Genomic DNA, 18,774 nt, shown 5'->3' with positions numbered 1-18,774 from the left:
CAAGACAGAAAGTACAGGTAATTGGAGAGGGTAGTCTTTATGTCAGCTCTGCCTATTCTAAGGTGTAACTGTGAGTGAATTGTAAGAAGACTTTCAAGCTCATCATGACTTAATCCCTTCCCTTGGGTCTGCCGTGGAAGACAGCAATAGGATTGTTAGATACTATGTGGTGAAATTCTCTACCTCACTCTGTACAGAGTTTTCCAACAGTAGAAATTTATAACTTATAGCTTCACCATAACCACATCATAATTAGGTCCTTTATTTGTTAGTATAATTTCAGCATGAAATCACAGATATTCTTTTTGGTTTTTAATGATCACCATCAAGTTCTGGACCTGCAACTTGAATGGTTTTAAAATTTAGTTAAAGATAACTTAGATAAAATATATTGTTTTAGTGAGCTTTACAAGTAGGTAATTGCCTGGCTGCCTTGTTGAATAATAGTTTATTTTAATTGAATAGGGAAAGTAATGACCTCATTCATTTTATTATAACATTCCAGGAGTTTGGTAGGTGCTGTTAAAAAATAATATGGACTGGAAAAAAGTAAATAGTTACATTAATTTATAGAGCTATTTAAACTTGGAATTGATCCAGGCCCTTTGTTTTGTTACCAATACCCTTTTTATTGATGGAATAAAATAAGCTTCTATGCCAGCCCCCTCTGCTGTAGGTGGGCAGTTCATCTTTGTTCTGTTGCATTAGTCAGTCTCTGATGTGTTGAAGAGGGTAAAGAGGTCATGTAGAAAATAGAATAGATGAATGATACCACTATGCCCTTTAGTCGCAATGGGAGACTTTGTCACATATGTAATAGAATAGAATTCCCAACAGATATTATTGTTTTTATTCCTAGCTGAACAGAATTCCCAAATGATACTATTGTATTTATTCCTAGGTGGACACCAATGACGCTGACTTAGCAGATGAATCTACATTTGAGTCTCAGTACTCTCCTGATAATGACAGTATCTACTCCACTCAACCCTCTATTTTATCTCTTCATGGCAGTGCTTGTAGTGATGGCCTGAACTATGGTCCCTCCCTTCCATCTTCTCCTCCCAAGGTACAAAGGGAATATCATTTTATTTGTGGGAGAACCTTGTGTGTAATTTGTCCAGAGGTCAGTGTTTATGGGGTTGTGGGAGTAGCATGTGAGGGACATATGTTTCTCCAGTCATGGATTCATTATCAGATTGGAGTGCAGCTTCATGTACGTAGTGTTGATTGGGTGACTGTTAGATTCTTAGGGACTATTGAAATCTAGGATCTGTGATACAAAGTGATAGACACAAGGGTTCAAAGCGTTGAGTAGGATTTTCCTGTTAGAAAGAAAAATTTTAATGAACTGTATTTCTAAAATTGTGTTTTTAGCTGTGTCTACTTTGGAAAAATTGCAAGAATCACTTTATTTTCTTAATGGTTTTAAAACTGACTTTCATGCAAAGTTGGATAGTAAAATATTTTTTGCATTAATTTAATATTTACTAGCTAGGTTAAACTCAATGCTGTCATATGTTTTTGTATAAAATGATGCCAAGGAATACTTTACATAAAAATCACAAGGAATGGCAGAATATGTTTGTCACTGGATATGAATGAAGAATTTAGTTACAATTTGACATATCTGTGCCATCTATATTTTATAATTGATTATTGACATAAATGCCCCAATTCTGTTCATTTTCTTGCTGATATACTCCGTAATGTTTAATAAGTAATATTTTAAAACCTATCCAGTCTTTTGGGTGTGAAATGGTATCTTACTATTTTAATTTGGAGTTCTTGATTACTAGTGAGGTTGAACACTTTTTCATATATTGGCCATTTGGTTTTTACTTCTGTCAATGGCCTCTTTATATCTTTTGACCATTTTTACATTGGATGCTTGTATTTCTCTTGATTTGTTGGAATTGTTTATATTTTCTAGAAATTGATATACAAAGCAATTTGGTGTATTTTTATGAGTATGTGTGTGAATGTGTGTATTAGAAAACCTGAAAATGTGTGGGAATGAAACTTCTCAACTTCAGGAAAGAAGTTGTTCTTGGAGAAAAAAGGAAGCATGGGATTTAGCTGTATTCTAACACATTATATCATTTTAAGAAGAAAGAGAGATTGAAGACAATATGGCAAAATGTTAATATCTTTTAAATGTGGGTGAAGAGTTTGTATTATGGATATGTATATTTTCTTTATTTTTCTATTTTGGAAATATAAATAAACATTAAAAATTAAAATGAAAGGTTGGAGAATAATTTTTTCTTAACCATATGAAATGTATATTTTCCAGATAAATTAAATTCAGTAGGAAGGGAAACTGTATTTATGAGTAAGTTGGAAAGTAGAATTTCCATACGTCTAGCACAGTTTTTCTCCTTTCCTGATTAACAAGTAATTTTTTGGCCAGAACATTTTCAAAGCGCTTTCTTTTATGTTCACGATGCACCTGTTGTCCTTGCAAATGATGCTGGGTGATCTCCTTGAATTGGTTTGCAACGCATAGTCTTGAATGGAGCAGCTGCTCCTCTGTCACCACACCTGAGACTGTCTATCTGACTGCGCCCTGTCTGGAGTGTGTTCAGTCTTGACTGGCCTCGGGGCTGGAAGCTGAGTTGTCTCCTAATGGAATCTCCTAATCTACAGCGTAGCACACTCTTCTTGCCAGTGAGACAGATCGCATTGTTTAACTTAGTAATTGTTACTTAAAGGGATTACACAATCTGCATACTGAGAAGCATATATTTTACAGGGCAAATGCTGGCTGTATACAGCACAACATATTGGCTTACTGAAGTCTGTTTGCCTCCTTTTTTTTTTATCCCAAGCAGTTTACTCTTTTGTTGAAGCAGATTTTGGCAAGCAGGCTATCAACTGAAATATTTAAACTACAAAACAACAAAGAAGACATTAATGAGGGTGTTGTAAAACACATTGTGAAACTCCTGTGTGCTTTCAGTTTTCTTAGAAAGTAGGACTGTTCCTCCATCCTGGTAAATCTCTGCCATGTTATTTTGTTTTTGTTTTTTTGTGTGTGGCATTTTTTTAGTACCTAGATATTTACTAGGAAATTGTATGTAAATAAATAGAACATTAGATGATGCATTCATCTTCCTGTTTCTTTGCACTAAATTCACTTTAAAAGAATGGCAATTTCTTATGGAGTTTAGAATTGACCATTTTTCTTAAAGAAAAATGAGCTCACTTTAGGACTTTTTAATGGATAAAATAAAATTGTATAGTATATGATATTTAAGAAAAACAAAGAAGCCTCCGTATTGATTTGAAAGAAGGATAAAATAGAGTGTGAGGATTTCAGCTATCCCTCAAGTTTTTGATTTTGCTAAATATGTAATAATCTTGTAGCCTTAAATGGTGGCTGGAAGTGCACAAATTTTACCTCTCTCCTGACTTTGATGAGAGGTCATTTGACCTTGGTCAGGTATGCCGGCAGAAGGTGTAAGAACTAATCACCCAGAGGAGGGACTCAACGTAAAGGGAGACCTTGCTCTTCCTCGCAGAGCCTGGGCCTGCGAAGCCACTTAGACGAGAGAGGGCCACAGCCGTACCTTGGAGCTCCTCTACACACAGTTCTCCCGTTTGGGGACCCATTCTGCTTTTTAAAATTTTTTTTGAAGGAGTGATGTTTGCTTAATTTGATTTATTATCATATAAGGATTTAAGGGAATAACCATTACTCAAAAATCTGAAAAATATGCCATTTCCATCGCATTTGGATTAATAGAGGCAGGTCATTGAAACGTGGATTTTAAAGGCAAAAAGCCAGTGGGTTTTTCCCTTTCTCATCGTTCTAGGTTTTAATTTTTTGACTAATCTTTTTATCCCCTTTTCCTTGTCACCTACAAAGATACAACAAAATGCAGAAATAATTTTTTCCAAACTTAAATGCTTGTAGACTTTTGTTTAAAAGCTCAACATAGTTTTGAGAGAGAAGATGCTTTCATTTATTTTTTCCCATTTTGGCTTAAAAATACACCCAATAAAGATTTAATAGCTATGTGATGAGCTTCCCTTTATACTCCTTATCCACACTTCCAAACCCACCCTCCCTTGTGCACCCATGTTCTCACTCTTGCTCCAGGGATGAGACGATTACCAGTTTGGTGCATGTCCTGCATTCCTGAATATTGATCCCCCTAGGAAATGCTATAGATTCTAGTGCAAGTTGAACATGGTGTTTGTTGAGATAGAAACCTCTCTTTATCTTGTACACCAAACACAGCTAATGGATTCCATGATTGAAAAAAAAAAATCTACATATTCCTATGACTCTCTACTTAATGTCAGTCTATATATTGCTGCCTTCACATCCATGTTTACAATGTTGAGACTGTTTCTTACTTTTTTCATTTTTGGAGAAGAGGTTAGTATCAAAAACTAATTAAATCGCTCAATATGGTGGAAGTGATTGTGGAAGTGTTAGTGACAGAGCTGCAAGCTCTCAATAGTATAGAAGATGGTGCCTTTTTGCTCAGTAGGGTCAGTGTATAAAAAGTAAAGTAAGTGTACGTTATCTCAGAAAGAGTGGGAGAATGATGATAAGTTGCAGCAGCTGTGCTTATAGTAAATTTTTCAAAAGTGTAAGACGACTTCTGTGGTAGACTGCTTACTGAGGAAAAGCAGTTGTGTCCAGTGAATGTATAAGTATATAGCTGATTTGTGTAAATATATTATCTGGGTAAATAATGTGCTCAGGTATAACCTTAACTTATTCGTTACACTTAAGGAACAGAGCTATTTTCAAGTATATTTGACATTTTAATATAATTTCTCCCCTATTTTTTCCTGAAGACAAGAATATATCAAGTGGAGGCACATATTAATGTGGATTTTTGAAAGACTTCAGTTTAGAGACCACGTTGCACTGGGAAATTGTAGAGTTATTTTTGGACATCTTATGGGAGAAGAACTGCTTTTCTTTTAGATCCATAAGACTTTTAAAAATAAAACTCACTTGGTTGTTCAGCAACCAGAAACATTCCTGAAGTAGGCGTATGTTGTCTGGTGTGTTGATTAGCTCTTTCTTTTCTATGTGTCTGTGTTAACTCCTTCATGAATAATGCATGGAAATTTCTGTTACACGATTTACAGTAAACCCCAGCTAACAAGGGCAGCTTGACCTCTTTTTCTGAGGAAAAGTAGTTTTGATTGTTAGCTTTATTTGAGGAGTGGGAGAGATGATTTACTCCTAATTATTATAATTAATTTAGTAATACAGAAGCTAACCAATTTTGTAGTAAATACATTGTTGTTTGTTGTAATACTAAAATAATCAAAGTTGAGTGAATGAGCCAACAGGTTATTGTTTAGGTTCTAGGAATGTGGAGGATGATACTCCCCTAACATTTGTTCCTGAGGATTCTTAAGACGTTATTGGCTTGTGTGATGTTCCCACTTGCCTCAATTCTTTGTACCAGGAATAATTGATAATTCCAGAGAGATGAAGCTTGATTGAAGAGGAGGAGTGTAATAAATTGTGTTGGAGCAATTTATTACCCATTTGGAAAAAATGAAAAGAGACCCATATCTCACACCACACCCTGAAGTAAATTCTGGATGGGTTAAAACTGAATCTGAAAACAAAGCATTTATAAAGTAGAAGAAAAATATTAGAAAGAACTTAATTTACTTCAGTGGAAGGACTTATTAAGCAACATATAAAACCCAGAAGCACAAAAAAATTTGACAACTCTGATTTCATAAAGAATTTACATAAAGCACTCGATTACATAAAGAACAACTTCTGCATGTGTAAGTGTGTAACACGTACAAACTTAAAAGTCAAGTGATGAGCTGGGAAAATACTTGCAGTATATATTACAAAGACTTTATATTGAGAATATGTCAATGACAACAAGTGAAAAGCCATCTGATAAAAAGTTGAGTAAAGTATATGAAGGGAGTGTTGAGAGGAGATATACAAATGGCATGTTCTCACTAATTGTCAGGGACATGCGTAGTAAAATACTAAAATACTTCTGAATATATTTGGTACAGATCAAATTGTCAAGTGATCTCGGGTTGGCAAGATGAATTAATAGGTACTCTCATATTCTCTTTCTGTGAGAGAAAATTGGAAGACCATTTGGCAATGTATACCGGCATTTTAAGTTTGCATCTCATTTGACCCACGGCTCTAATTCTAGGAGTTCATACTAAATAAATTCTGACATGTCCACAAAGATGTATAATAAAAATAACAGCTATGGCTAAAAGTTATTGGGCATTTTCTGTTAAGTCGAGCGTGTTTTTACCACTTCGTGGTATTAACTCTCTCTGTCCTCCCAATAGTCTTGCACCAGGTCCTATTATTTTTCCCAGTTAATAGACGAGGGGGAACCAGGGCACAGAGTATTTAAGTAACTTGCCACAGCTCAAACAGCTGACTGGTAACGGAGCCAGCCTCTGAACCCAGGCAGCCTGGCTCCAGAGTCTGCACTCTGGTCCCTTCCATACTTAGGAATATTTTATAGCTATAAGATTGAAGTTGACTTTTATTTGCTAACATGGAAATCTCTTTTGTCAAGATAATAAAATACTTCAAAAAAGCTAATAAAAACATACGACTTAGTGTATAGCTCGGTTTAGGTTTTAAAAATGTATGTATGGATTCACGTGTGAATGTGTGCTTATGTACTTGTACATATATATTATGCAAATGCATTTGCTTGTGCACTTGTACATATATATCGTTTGTGTACTTGTACATATATATTATGCAAATGCATAAAAATCTGATAAATAACAAAAATTGATGAATAAACATCCAACTGATGCCCCTATTGATTTCTACTAGGGAAAGGACTGGAAATAGTGGTTTCATATTATGCTTCGTATGCATACACAATGTGTATCTGTATGGCTTGAATCTTTTCTGATGATGGTGTATTCATACACTGCATTTATACTTTAAAAACATCAGTAAAAGAATCGAAAGGAAAATTGATATATTTATTCAACAGCAGTTGATGGAGCACTGGTGCCCAAAGCACATAATTGATACAATATATCTGTTATAAGTAGATATGGGTATTTATGTAGAACTGTAGAATTTTAGAGTTTCAGGGAATTTCAGACATTATCTAATGTAAGGCCAAGAGAGGTTCTGTGATGTACAGATTGTTAATATGAGAACCTGCATTAGAACTTACATTTTATGACACCCCTTCTTAGTATTCCTTCCATTATATCTTGCAGAATATTTGTGAAAATTTTCCCTATAGTAATATGAGTCGTATGGCTTTCTATTCTTCTCCGCAAATACCCGTAAATGCCTATCAAAATAACTTTCTCTTGGAGGTTGTCGTGAATCTAAATTAATATCATACTCCTTATGCTCTTGATCTTATAACAAATAGGAACTTCAGACTGACTGGAAATGGACTACTCTTTAAATGAGGTTTGGAAATATAAGTTATTTGCTTTTCTATGTAGACTGAACTCTGAATGATTTTATTTGTGGGTAGAAAATAATATTCTATCTAAATGATCTTATATACAGTATATCTACAAGTATAACAGTAGAATATGTGATGTGTGATTTGTGGGAAATGTATTTAAAAACATTTATGAAAATAAAGATATGCAGAATATCAGCTAGGTGAAGAATTTGTATGTTTGCTAATGCTTTGAGTAACGAATAATTATGTTTGTTTTTCATTAATTAGTTGTCCATTAAGATCTTACAAAATACATTGATGTAATTCTGGCCATAATTTTTTATTTTTTCTTTAATTATCAGGATGTTACTGAAAATTCTTCAGATCCAGTACTTGATCTGCATATGTCCTTGGAGGAGCTATATGCCCAGAATCTCCTGCAAAGACAGGATGAGAGTCCACCTTCAGTAGACTTGAGCATGGGGCCTACTTCTGGCTTTACCATAAATGATTATACACCTGCAAATGCTGTTGAACGACAATACGAATGTGAAAACACAAGCGCGTGGACTGATTCTCACCTACCAAATGAAGTTATATCAAGTGGAGAACTCACTTCTGTGCTCCCTGATGCAGTTGGAAAGGTAACGTTTTAAAGATATGTTTTGTGTATTGTGATGATGTTGGGGACAGTGAAGGGTTAGAGTATTCTGGCTTATCTCTCCATTTGGAGCGAGTGCTCTCCTGACACTGAGATTTTCAGAAGGCAACCTTTGAACTTGTTTGGTTATAGGTTCTTGCTGAATAAAGCACAACCAATTAGAGAATATCAGTGACTTTGATTTCATACTCCAAAGTCTAGTTTTCCTTTCCATGTGACTTATTTTTATTTTCTGTCAGGACTCCGAGTTCTTAATTCAGCAGAGCTCTCTCGCCTCTACTGCCGAGTGTGTCATATTCCAAAATATGTCCAAAGAATCTTTTGAGAGGACTATTACTATAGCAAAAGGCAATTCTAGCCTAGGTAAGTTCCTTGTTTTCTACATATACTTTTCCCTCCAACCCTCTTGCCAAGAGGAAATATTGAACATAGTTTCAGTATTTTTGGCTGTAGATAGGAAGATAGATGTTATAATTTTTCCTGTAGTTTTTATGGTTTCTCTTTTTATGTACTTTTTATTTTCCCTGAAGTGGTTAACAGATTTGTTTACTTCAGACTAGCTTAAATCCCTCATGTCTTAATTATTTAAAAGTATTCATGAACCTCATTTACATTCAAGTAAAAGATATAAGAATTGTTTGTGTATGAAACAGCAAATCAGAAAAGGAATTCTTAGAAAATGAAAAGTCAGCAATTTGGAGTTCTAAATTCTTTGGAAAAGCAAATTATTAGTTTCTTTGAATGTTACCCGTTATTCATAAGTCAGTTTGTATTTAGTTTCTTTCATTCATTGAAATAAAGACTAAAAAGACCAGCCAGGTGTGCCTCTACCAAAATATAAATGCACATTTTTCAGTAGTCCTTCCCAGGTGGCAGGATTTTTGTGTCCTCTCTTACCCATAAAAGGTCATGGCTGGTGAATAATCACAAAACCTTCTGAATTAGGCAAAGAAGACTTCCTGTAGAAATAAAATCCTAATTACAGTAGCCAAAATTATTTCGAGGCAGAGTACATTTGTTCTTTTGAGTTCAGCAGTGACGTGACTCAGCTCTGTCCCCAGTGCTCGGTGCTGATAGATAGGATCATCTGTCATTTGCTGTGGGTGCCTGATTGCAGCCCAAGACTCAAGTTAGTGCTATATCAGAGATCTTGTTCCTTCTATGATGTAACCTACCGGTACCCTTTACATTGATAACTTATGGCAGGGTCTTGTTTCTTTGTTAAATTTGAGACTTGGCAGAGGAATTGAGCAGTGCTGACTTGGTGAGTGGGATTCCAGGCTCTGACTCCTTCTAGATTTTATTCCATTTGGTGGTGACTGAGTACCACCAACAGCAGCTAAATGGAGAATTAACAGCAGAGAATTTCTACTCAGTTATAATTATTTATTATATATTACATTTAATGGAATGATATAAAACTTAAACTACAGAACTTTCTGTTCATTAATTATGAAACAGATATTATAGATATCTAAGCATGTCAGAACATTTTGTCTGCTCATGCAGTGTTTCTGAAAGCATGTCACTTAGAATACTAGTTCTGTGAGATGTTAATGGGAGTTATTTATAAATGGGTTCCAAGTTTAAAAGTTTGGAATGTGATAAAGAGACAGGTTTCTGTTTCCACTGCTTCTCAGTATCTTTGATACTCAAATGTGCGTTGTGGGTTTCTAAGAAGAGATTATAGAATGCAGCATTTCTCACATTTAATTGACGATAAAACCCATTTTTTTGACTAGCTCGTAAGACACATTTTACAAAGCCCATATGAGAAACCCTATTCCAGTGTATTTATTTACTCAACTATCAAACATTTATTATTTTCTATATTCCAGCCACTATGCATAGACACCATAATGGAGCACCAGTTTAAGAGAGTAAGCTAATCAACATATAAAATCCTAAATGCATTTCAATATTATACATGCTATGATAGACACTCATACAGAGAACATCAAAGGCTTAAAAGAGGGAATAGCTGATCCCTGCTCTCTTAGTGTGGAGGAATTTAGAAAAGTTTCAAAGAGGAGAAGATGTTTGATTTAGTTCTTGAAAGAATAGATTTTTACCACATAGTTAAGGAATTGGGAAAAGTTGGAAGCTGCTAGAGCTAAGGCAGAGAAATGTGAAACGTTACCGAAATTTGTTTGGTATGGATGAAATGTAGTGTGGTGGCAGGTATAGTTAGAGTTGAAGCTAAAGGAATGCCAAGTGGGAGACTACTGCTGCTCCAGGACATGTGTGGGACACAGGTCTTCCGTTGTAACACCCTCCTGCCTTAAGCTCCTACAGTCACAGGGAGCTAAAGGCAGAAGAGTGACATGATCATATTTGTGTTTTAACATCTTTCTAGCACAAGCTGGTGAATTAGATTGGAAGCAGTTGGGAGGCTCTTGTAAGAGCCGTGGTTTGAGTACATCTGGTTTTACAGTCTGACCCTTTGGATTGCTCACCTGTTTTTAGTTTGCTGAGAGAATGTTGAATTTGGTCAAATATTTTTCTTCATCTCTTGAGACAATCATATGGGTTTTTTGTTTATTCTGTTAATATGTCGGGATACATCATTTTTTTAGTGTGGTACGAAATACATAACATAAAATTGACCATTTTAACCATTTTTAAGTGTACGTTTCTGTGGCATTAAGTACATTCACATTGTTGTGCAGCCATCACCACCATCCATCTCCAGAACTTTTGCATCTTCCTCAACTGAAACTCTGTACCCATTAAACACTAACTCCCCACTCTTCCCTTTCCCCTTGCTCCTGGCAACTCCACCATTCTACTCTCAATCTCTATGAATTTTGACTATTCTAGGTACCTCATGTAAGTGGAATCATATAATATTTGTCCCTTCGTAACTGGCTTATTTCACTTAGCATAATATCTTCAAGGTTCATCTACGTCGTACCATGTGTCAGAATTTCCTTCCTTATTAAGGCTGAATACTATTCCATTGTGTGTATATATGTGTGTGTGTGTGTGTGTGTGTGTGTGTGTGTATATATATGTATGTATATATACCAACCAGATTTTGTTTATGCATTCATCTGTTGTTGGACACTTGGGTTGCTTCCACCTTAGCTTTTTTTTGTTTTTGGCTTGAGGAAGATTAGCCCTGAGCTAACAACCATGCCAGTCTTCTTCTATTTTGTATGTGTCAGCATGGCTGACAAGTGGTGTAGGTCTGCGCTCGGGATCTGAACCCATGTATCCGGGCTGCTGAAGTAGAGCACGCTGAACTTAACCACTACACCACTGGGCCGGCCCTCTTCGCTTTTAAGTTTTGATTTAAAAAATATACTAAGATGATTAAGCTCCTGAGGAAAAAATAGTGAAAGGTGAAGTATCCTTGCTTTCTATCATATCAGGAAATGCATTGAAATCTCAGTAGTTTAATTTTAAAATTAAAGTATAAAAGAGCTTTTTCATTTGCTGTGTGAGACTAAACCGCTTAAAAGTGAAATCGTAGGACCATTAGTTTACCAACCAAATTGTAATATAAAAGTGTAACTCTTCATTTTACTTTTCTGCTTCATATCTATTATTTGAATTAATTTACATACCCACAATGTTTATAGGGCTTTGTCCCTGGCTGTTTGATTTCCTGGGACCCAGCGAGGTTTCTCTAGCATTTTGGAGTTCAAATTCTGTATACCAAAGCAAGAACATTTCTCTGTTATCTCATTTGACAGGAGACGTTTAGTATTCTGATTTCTACGGCACTTAGAGTAAGTAAATGTAAAAGAATAGTGAAAAAGGCCTATTTTAAAGATCTGTGTAAAACCTTAAAATAATTTAATTAAAGCATTCATTTAAGCTTTTTAAAAATTTTTTTAAGTGAGGTGATGTTGATTTGTAACGTTATATAAATTTCAGGTGTACATCATTATATTTTGACTTCTGTCTATACTGCATCTCGTTCACCACCCAAGGTCTAGTTGCTATCCATCTTCATTTAAGCTTTTAATGTAGAAAGGTGTTGCCTTTACAACTTGAAGTAAGAAAAAGTGTGGTAAGATTTTAGAAAATCTAAATAGAGGCTGGCTTCGTTCTGGTAAGAGTATGTTATGAAAGGGTCTATCACTGAACACCTTTTGTTAGATTCATGGTCTCCTCTTAATCAACTATATGAGGGTGTTTGCAGTTTTAGCTTTCTGGGTAATTTCTTTCTCTAGTGATAACCAGAAGAAATTATTAATAAATGATAGGTTTCTGTAAAAGCTGTCATAATCCATTTGCTTTGATTTCATGAATCACTTTCTTTTTTAGCTTTGTTAAATTTAGAGGGGAAATGTCATATGCAGATACACACATACATGTACACATGCATATAGTGACCTTTAAAGAGTTTAATCTTGATGATTTTTGACAGGTCTGTGGTCCATTGGCTGATTATGTAGTATTAGGACTTGAAGGTAAACAGGTAAGAAGGAAAGGAAGGTGTTATCCTCTCTTCCCTGATTAGGCACAGAAACATAGAGACTCAGGAGTTTCTCTGCAAGTGCTCAGGACTTCGGAGGGGAAGCAGGCCTCCAGCCTCAGTCTGTCTCTGGATTTCACACACTACACGATACACTTCAGTGCTGGAGTTACCCAGGGGACATTGAGATTGCTGTAATAACAAGCTTCGTTTTGAAGCTGAATTAAGATTTGCATATAGCCTTTAGAGGACAGTGTAACTTTGGATTGGGGTAGAGATGCATTTTAAATATATTCTGTGAGTTTTCTTTTGCTTTTTTTTTTGTACTTTGTTGAACACTTTGTGCCAGGCACTTTGAAAGGTATCTACATATGTTTTTTTCACGTATTTCTTTAACAGCCCTAAAAGTGAGCATTGTCCCCATTTTACAGATGGGGAGGCCCTATGTGAGGTTAAGTCAGGTGCCCAAAGCCACACTGGTTAGAAGTGGTAAACTCAGGTTTGGAACCAATTCTCTGGTTCTACAGTACATAGTTTGGGCTACTCTATTATACTTCTTCCAGGAAAAAGTTGAGCGATCTTACAAGTTACAACCAAAATCTAGTTAGTAGATATTACCTCGAAGTTGTTGAACCCTGAAAATTATCATTTGGTGAAAGGAAAGTATAAGCTGATCTAACCACCCACTTGGTTTATATGGTTGACATTGTTGACAGCCTTGATTGACATGACCTGACAGCCTTAGTAGCTGATAGAGTCTGGAGTTAAATATATTCATATTAAAAATGAATTCAGGGGTCATGTCGACCATAGCTCATGATGACTTGTCCCATGTCTGTGGCTGGCTGTATTGTAGAATGCATGGTGCTAGTGAAAACAGATGATGGGTTAGATTCCAAGTATGGACCACTGAGTTAAATTTTGGTTTGTAGTCATCCATTTCAGTTTTACCACAGTACAGTTGTTTGGTGGGTCTTGGTAGGAAGGGTGGCGGTGTCAGGGCAAACTAGAGCCAGCCTCTTTGCTCATAAGAAACCCACCTTGGGTGAAATAGTGTCTAAACTTGTTTGTTGGTTTACAGTAAGCAGAAGTGTTTCCTTAATAACAGTACATTTAAGAATCATTAGTATGAGTTTAAACAAGACATTTCAAATACGTTTGGTAATGATTTATTTCTATTAGAAAATGATAACTAGGAGCCTGGATGACCCATATCCAGACATGAAATATCAGGCTGGAAACATAGTGTAGTCAGGATCATTTTAAAAAATACTTGAAATAGCCTGTCTAATTTGGTAAAATTAGAATTAATATTTAGAAAGAAAGAATTTCTTTCTGTTTTAAAAAAATATATAAAAACCTGGAATTTGTGACTTCTCTCAAGGAAAGTTTTTATAAATACCCTTATAGCTTTATATCTATCCCTATCTTAATTATGTAATCTTGTTTTGGAAGGAACTTTCAGCACCTGGTTTTAAGTGCATTTACATTACTTTATGTAGAGTTTTAAGCATAATTTCAAAAGGTTTTATATTTTTGAAGGAATAGGGTAAGTTAGGATGCAAAGGGAACATTAATTTAGATGGGGTTTGTTGAGAAGGCCTTTCTGAGGAAGTGATGTTGAAGAGTGAGAAGGAATTAGCTGTGTGAGCTGTAGAAAGAGGATGTTAGACAAAGACTCTGAAATGGGGAGAGACTAGCTGTGTGTATTTCTGAAGGAAGTCCATGTGGCTGGAACACAGGGAGACAAGGAGGACATGGCACAAAGGAAGGGTGCATGTTTGGGAGGGCCAGGCCACCAGTGCCCTTTGGACTGTGCCAAATAGGTGTGGTGTTAGCATAAGAGGAAGGATTATTAGCAGTGGAGTGATGTAATGTGTCTTTTTGGAATGGTCGCTCTGTCTGCTGTGAAAAGAATGTATTGGAGGGGACAACACTGGAGACCAGTTAGGAGGCTGTTTCAACAAGAGATGCAAGAAAAGGTGCTGGTTTGGTCTAGAGTTAGTATGGAGAAAGGCGAATGGATTCAAGGTAAGTTTTGGAGATAGCAGTGACAGGACTTGGTGATGGATTAAATGTAAGAGGCGAGAGAGAGGTAGGAATCAAGAACAATGTTAACATTTCTGCTTTGAGTAATGGAGAGTAGTATGGCCATGCCGTTTCCAAAAAGAGAAAGACAAATGGAGAAATAAGGGGAGGTGTAAACTTGGAAATGCAATTTTATACGTACTCAGCTTGCATTTCCTATTAGTCATCCAGGGAACATGTCAGGAGGGCAGTTGAGTATCCAAGTCCGGAGCTCGTAGAAGTTCAGATTTGGAGATTAAACGGGAGTATATTAGAATCAGTTCAGTTCAACAGACTGCTATACATTCCGGCACTGTGGTAGGCACTGAAGATAAGACTTGAATACAAGCTTCTTGATGTTAGGAATCCTGTGTTATGCTTTTTCATCTCAAGCAACTGGAGTATTACTTGGCACATGTAAGCATATAGTAAATATATACTGAATGACCCAGTGATCTAGAAATAAGGTAATAGTGTAGAGTTTCTTAATCTATAGAACTCATTTTCCATTCGTAGTCTGCTCTTTATTCTCTTATATGCATGAGAGATGAACTGCTATTATAAAATTGATTTGATACAGTCAAAATATTCTCCCTGGAAGAGCTTTCCATTTAAGGGGCAGCACATCAAATAGCCTAAGTTACATTCACCCTGCAGTATAGACCTATTTCATCTCTAATGTATTCAACATGGAGTGTCTTTATCTAGATGCAGTTTCACAAACATTGCAAAACTTACTTAAAAAATATTTTTTGTTAGAAACTAGCTTTTTCTCTTTTTTTCTTTGATTGTTTTATATTGGCTAAGAAGGGTACTCCTATTCTTTTATCTATGAATCTATGGGCATTATTAAATTCAAATTAAAATGAATTTGAAAGCCACCTATTTAATATGTATCTGTGTTTCTCCTTTACCATAGGGATGACAGTAAGTGCTGATAAAGATGGCTTGGGGATGATTGTTCGAAGCATTATCCATGGAGGTGCCATTAGTCGAGATGGCCAGATTGCTGTTGGGGACTGCATCTTGTCTATTAATGAAGAATCTACTATCAGTTTAACCAACGCCCAGGCGCGAGCCATGCTGAGAAGACATTCTCTCATTGGGCCTGACATAAAGTAAGTATCATTTGGACCCTGGTTTGGCTTGGGAAATTCAGGAATTTCAATGATTTAATCAGAATTTTTTTTTCATGATATACTTCTGTTTGATATACTAAAATTATCACATTTATTTAATATAAATCACTTAAGAATTTGACTATACAATAGTTCTTGATTGTAGATATAGTCTCTTTAAGATGATAGCAAAGTTGAAATATTTGAAAACAGTGTTACATTCTGTTTTTAATTTTACTTCTCCAATGATTTCTGGAAAAACTTAGAAGTGAGAGATAGCAGACATCTGTCACAGAGCAGGAGGGTCCACTCTTAGGATCTTAAAAAGAAATGTGGTTTGGGCTTAATATAAGGAATTGTTTACTACCTAATTGACTAGTATGAGCCCTAGAACTAAGCCAGTTCTTGAAAGGGCCAGGCATGGAAAGGACCATATAGAATAGTGCCAGTCTGACATATTTTACCCTTTTTTGAACTGCCTTGTGATCCAAGAGAATTTTCCAATATGTTGATATAGTCTGATCATAGGTTATATAGGGTATTTTGTTGGGAAGTGCTTAAAATGTCCCATAATCCCATAACGTGCTAAAAGCACGTCATACACATGGTTTGGTTTTTAAGTCACTAAACATTTCTTGTGCCAACATAAAAATGATTTCATGACTTTATTGTCACACCTCATCAATGTAATAGCTTGGGTTTTTTCTCTGGCATTAATCATTGAATGTTTGTACTTAATGTATAAGGGATAAAAATAATAAAATAAGAGTCCACGGAAAGATTATCTTAAATTGATTTAATGATTAATAGTAAGGGAGATTTTTTTGTATTAACATTATTTTACTGACTGCATTCTGTATTATTCTTTTGCAAAATATGTGTTACTAGAGCTTAGGTGAGAAAAACTATTTACAGTCTGTTTTTCATTCCACCGTCAATAAAAAGCAGAAAAATATGTACCATTTAGAGTGGTTCTGTTGATTTATTAAAGAGGTATTATTTTTAGGCAGAATTTCACTAATGGGCTATCATATTTTTGCATGCTTTTGACTTTTATAATGGAACAGATCATCATGTGACAGTTCCTTAATTATCTTAGTAATAATGTTAGTACAAGTGAATAGCATTAAAAATGTCTGTGCTTCTACACTAAGAAGGAGAAACCTTAATGCTTTCCTCACCACTCTTTTTGTGTCCATTCCTTTTGCTGAAAAGGTGAATGATATGGATCCACATGGAGACTATTTATTGCAAGACTTTCACTTACATAGTTTAGAGGTAGTATAAAATGCAGGTGGCCTAGTAACTGATCATTTGATTTCTTCTGTGATAATGCTGTGTCATGCTATAAGCACTGACGCAGGTCCCTGCCCACTAGTAGGCACTCTGAGCCCGAGAATTGTTGCTTGGTTCTAGCCTTACCCCTCAGTTCTAATGTACTGCAGAACTTAAAAAGTAGATAAAAAATAAGACCGTTGTGACACTGATTTGGCCTAAGTCATGTATTTAGTCAACTCTAAAAAAGTTGTCAGGTATGTTTTCAAGCTCCTTTCTCCTTTCCTAGTTTCTGTTGTTACTGTTTTTTGTTTTGTCTTGTTTTTTTGTTCATTTTCCCACCCTCTGGTTCAGCACCAGAATTTCCCCATTCATGCAGATAACAGCTTGATTGTGACCTTAAAAGGATTATCTAGAGAGCTAGCTTCATAAATAATTGCTTTAGGATCTCAGGAGGCAAAATATAGTGTAGTATCTTATATTAAAAAAAGAAAATAAGAAAAATCCTATAACCTTCCCTCCCCTGGAAATCAGTCACTCAGTCAATCAGTCTTTTTCTCACGTGCTCACATATGTGTGCACATGCACACACACTCACAAATACACCCACAGACACATGGATTTCTTCTCAAGTGTCCTACTAAAGCTATGATTCAGATGGTTATAGTTTGACTCATTGGGTAAATGGTAGAAAGAAATTAGAATCATGTAATCCTTTTTCAGAAAAAATGTGTTAAATGATAAAACAAATAGCCATTTAGATTGCCCAGGGCCAAGCAGCACGTTCTGTGTGTTTTGCGTGAAGTGTTTTTTGGCCCTGTCTCCCTCCCTATCGCTTACTTTTATGAAGCAAAAGCTTTAGAATTACCTTGAAAGCTGTGTGAGTAATCCTCCCAAAGGGAAAGTCTAGTCCTTCCCTTACTCTGAATGGAACCATAACATTGCCTCTGGCCAGTTAAGCTTTGTAGCCATCGCCTGGATGTGGGCTCCATCCACATCTCCTCCTCTTTATTTCTTGCTCTGAACCTCGCCTAATCTCGGGTGGCAGTGGGGGAGGGTATTGTAGGGACTTTAAAAACAAAAGACTCTAAATGGTTCGGTTACATAACTGATTGGTTTTAGGACAAGCATTGCTTATTAAGACAATGCACTGGATTTCTTTTTTGCCATTTACCGTAGATGGCTAGGAACTCTGTATGTGTGCGTTCATGCATGCCTGGGTAGATAATTTGAGTTTCAAGAGTTCAAGAACAGCCAGTTTAAGTTCCAGGTTTCATTATTTTCTATGGAAAACCAGATGTGAAGCCTCACCAGAATGCATTCTGTTTCACTTCTCACTCCACCTTGCCAGGAGCTCTTATATTTCTGTAATAATAGCCAGGGTTTTGCGCTTAGCAGCAGCTGCTTGTAACATCTGCCAGATAATTACCAAGCTGAATCAGAATTCACCTGCCTTAACCTAAAATGTGGGATGAATTCCTGATCAAGGAATAAAAGATTGATTGCAGTTACGTTTTCCATGCTTGCTAATAATCATGGCTATAGACACCAGTAAAGAGCAGATGCTTTTCTGGGGGAGGTGTAGATGGGAGGGAGGTGGAAAGGGGAAAAAAACAACCAGGAGCACCCACTTTTAACTACATATGTATGCATCTCACATTCAGCACAAGACATTGACATTTGTTAACACCATTGTAAAAAGATGCCGCGGCGTATGCTTCACATTCTAGATTTTCTTCAGCACCTGCTGACGATCGAGCCCCATTTTATGTGTGAGTATCGGTGATTCAAAAGCTTATTATGGCTGTGTGTTACAACTTGTCT

General features: G+C 36.0%; 1 protein-coding gene across 11 annotated transcripts in view; it reads left to right on the top strand.

The window, feature by feature from the left end:
* The window catches only part of MPDZ (multiple PDZ domain crumbs cell polarity complex component), a 157,108-nt gene that overhangs the window by 82,538 nt on the left and 55,796 nt on the right, over positions 1-18,774 (top strand). For all 11 annotated transcript variants that reach the window (XM_087444589.1, XM_087444594.1, XM_087444591.1 and 8 more), the window contains 4 exons: positions 902-1,069; positions 7,766-8,047; positions 8,304-8,427; positions 15,477-15,675. In XM_087444589.1, the coding sequence (XP_087300715.1) occupies positions 902-1,069; positions 7,766-8,047; positions 8,304-8,427; positions 15,477-15,675 (773 nt within the window). The remainder of the gene's footprint in view (positions 1-901; positions 1,070-7,765; positions 8,048-8,303; positions 8,428-15,476; positions 15,676-18,774) is intronic.

The sequence above is a fragment of the Ceratotherium simum genome, chromosome 20 (genome assembly GCF_057802395.1).
Source record: "Ceratotherium simum simum isolate JZ-2026a chromosome 20, ASM5780239v1, whole genome shotgun sequence".
NCBI lineage: Eukaryota > Metazoa > Chordata > Mammalia > Perissodactyla > Rhinocerotidae > Ceratotherium > Ceratotherium simum.
Note: the sequence above shows the minus strand (reverse complement) of the source record. Positions and strands in the feature narration are given on the sequence as shown.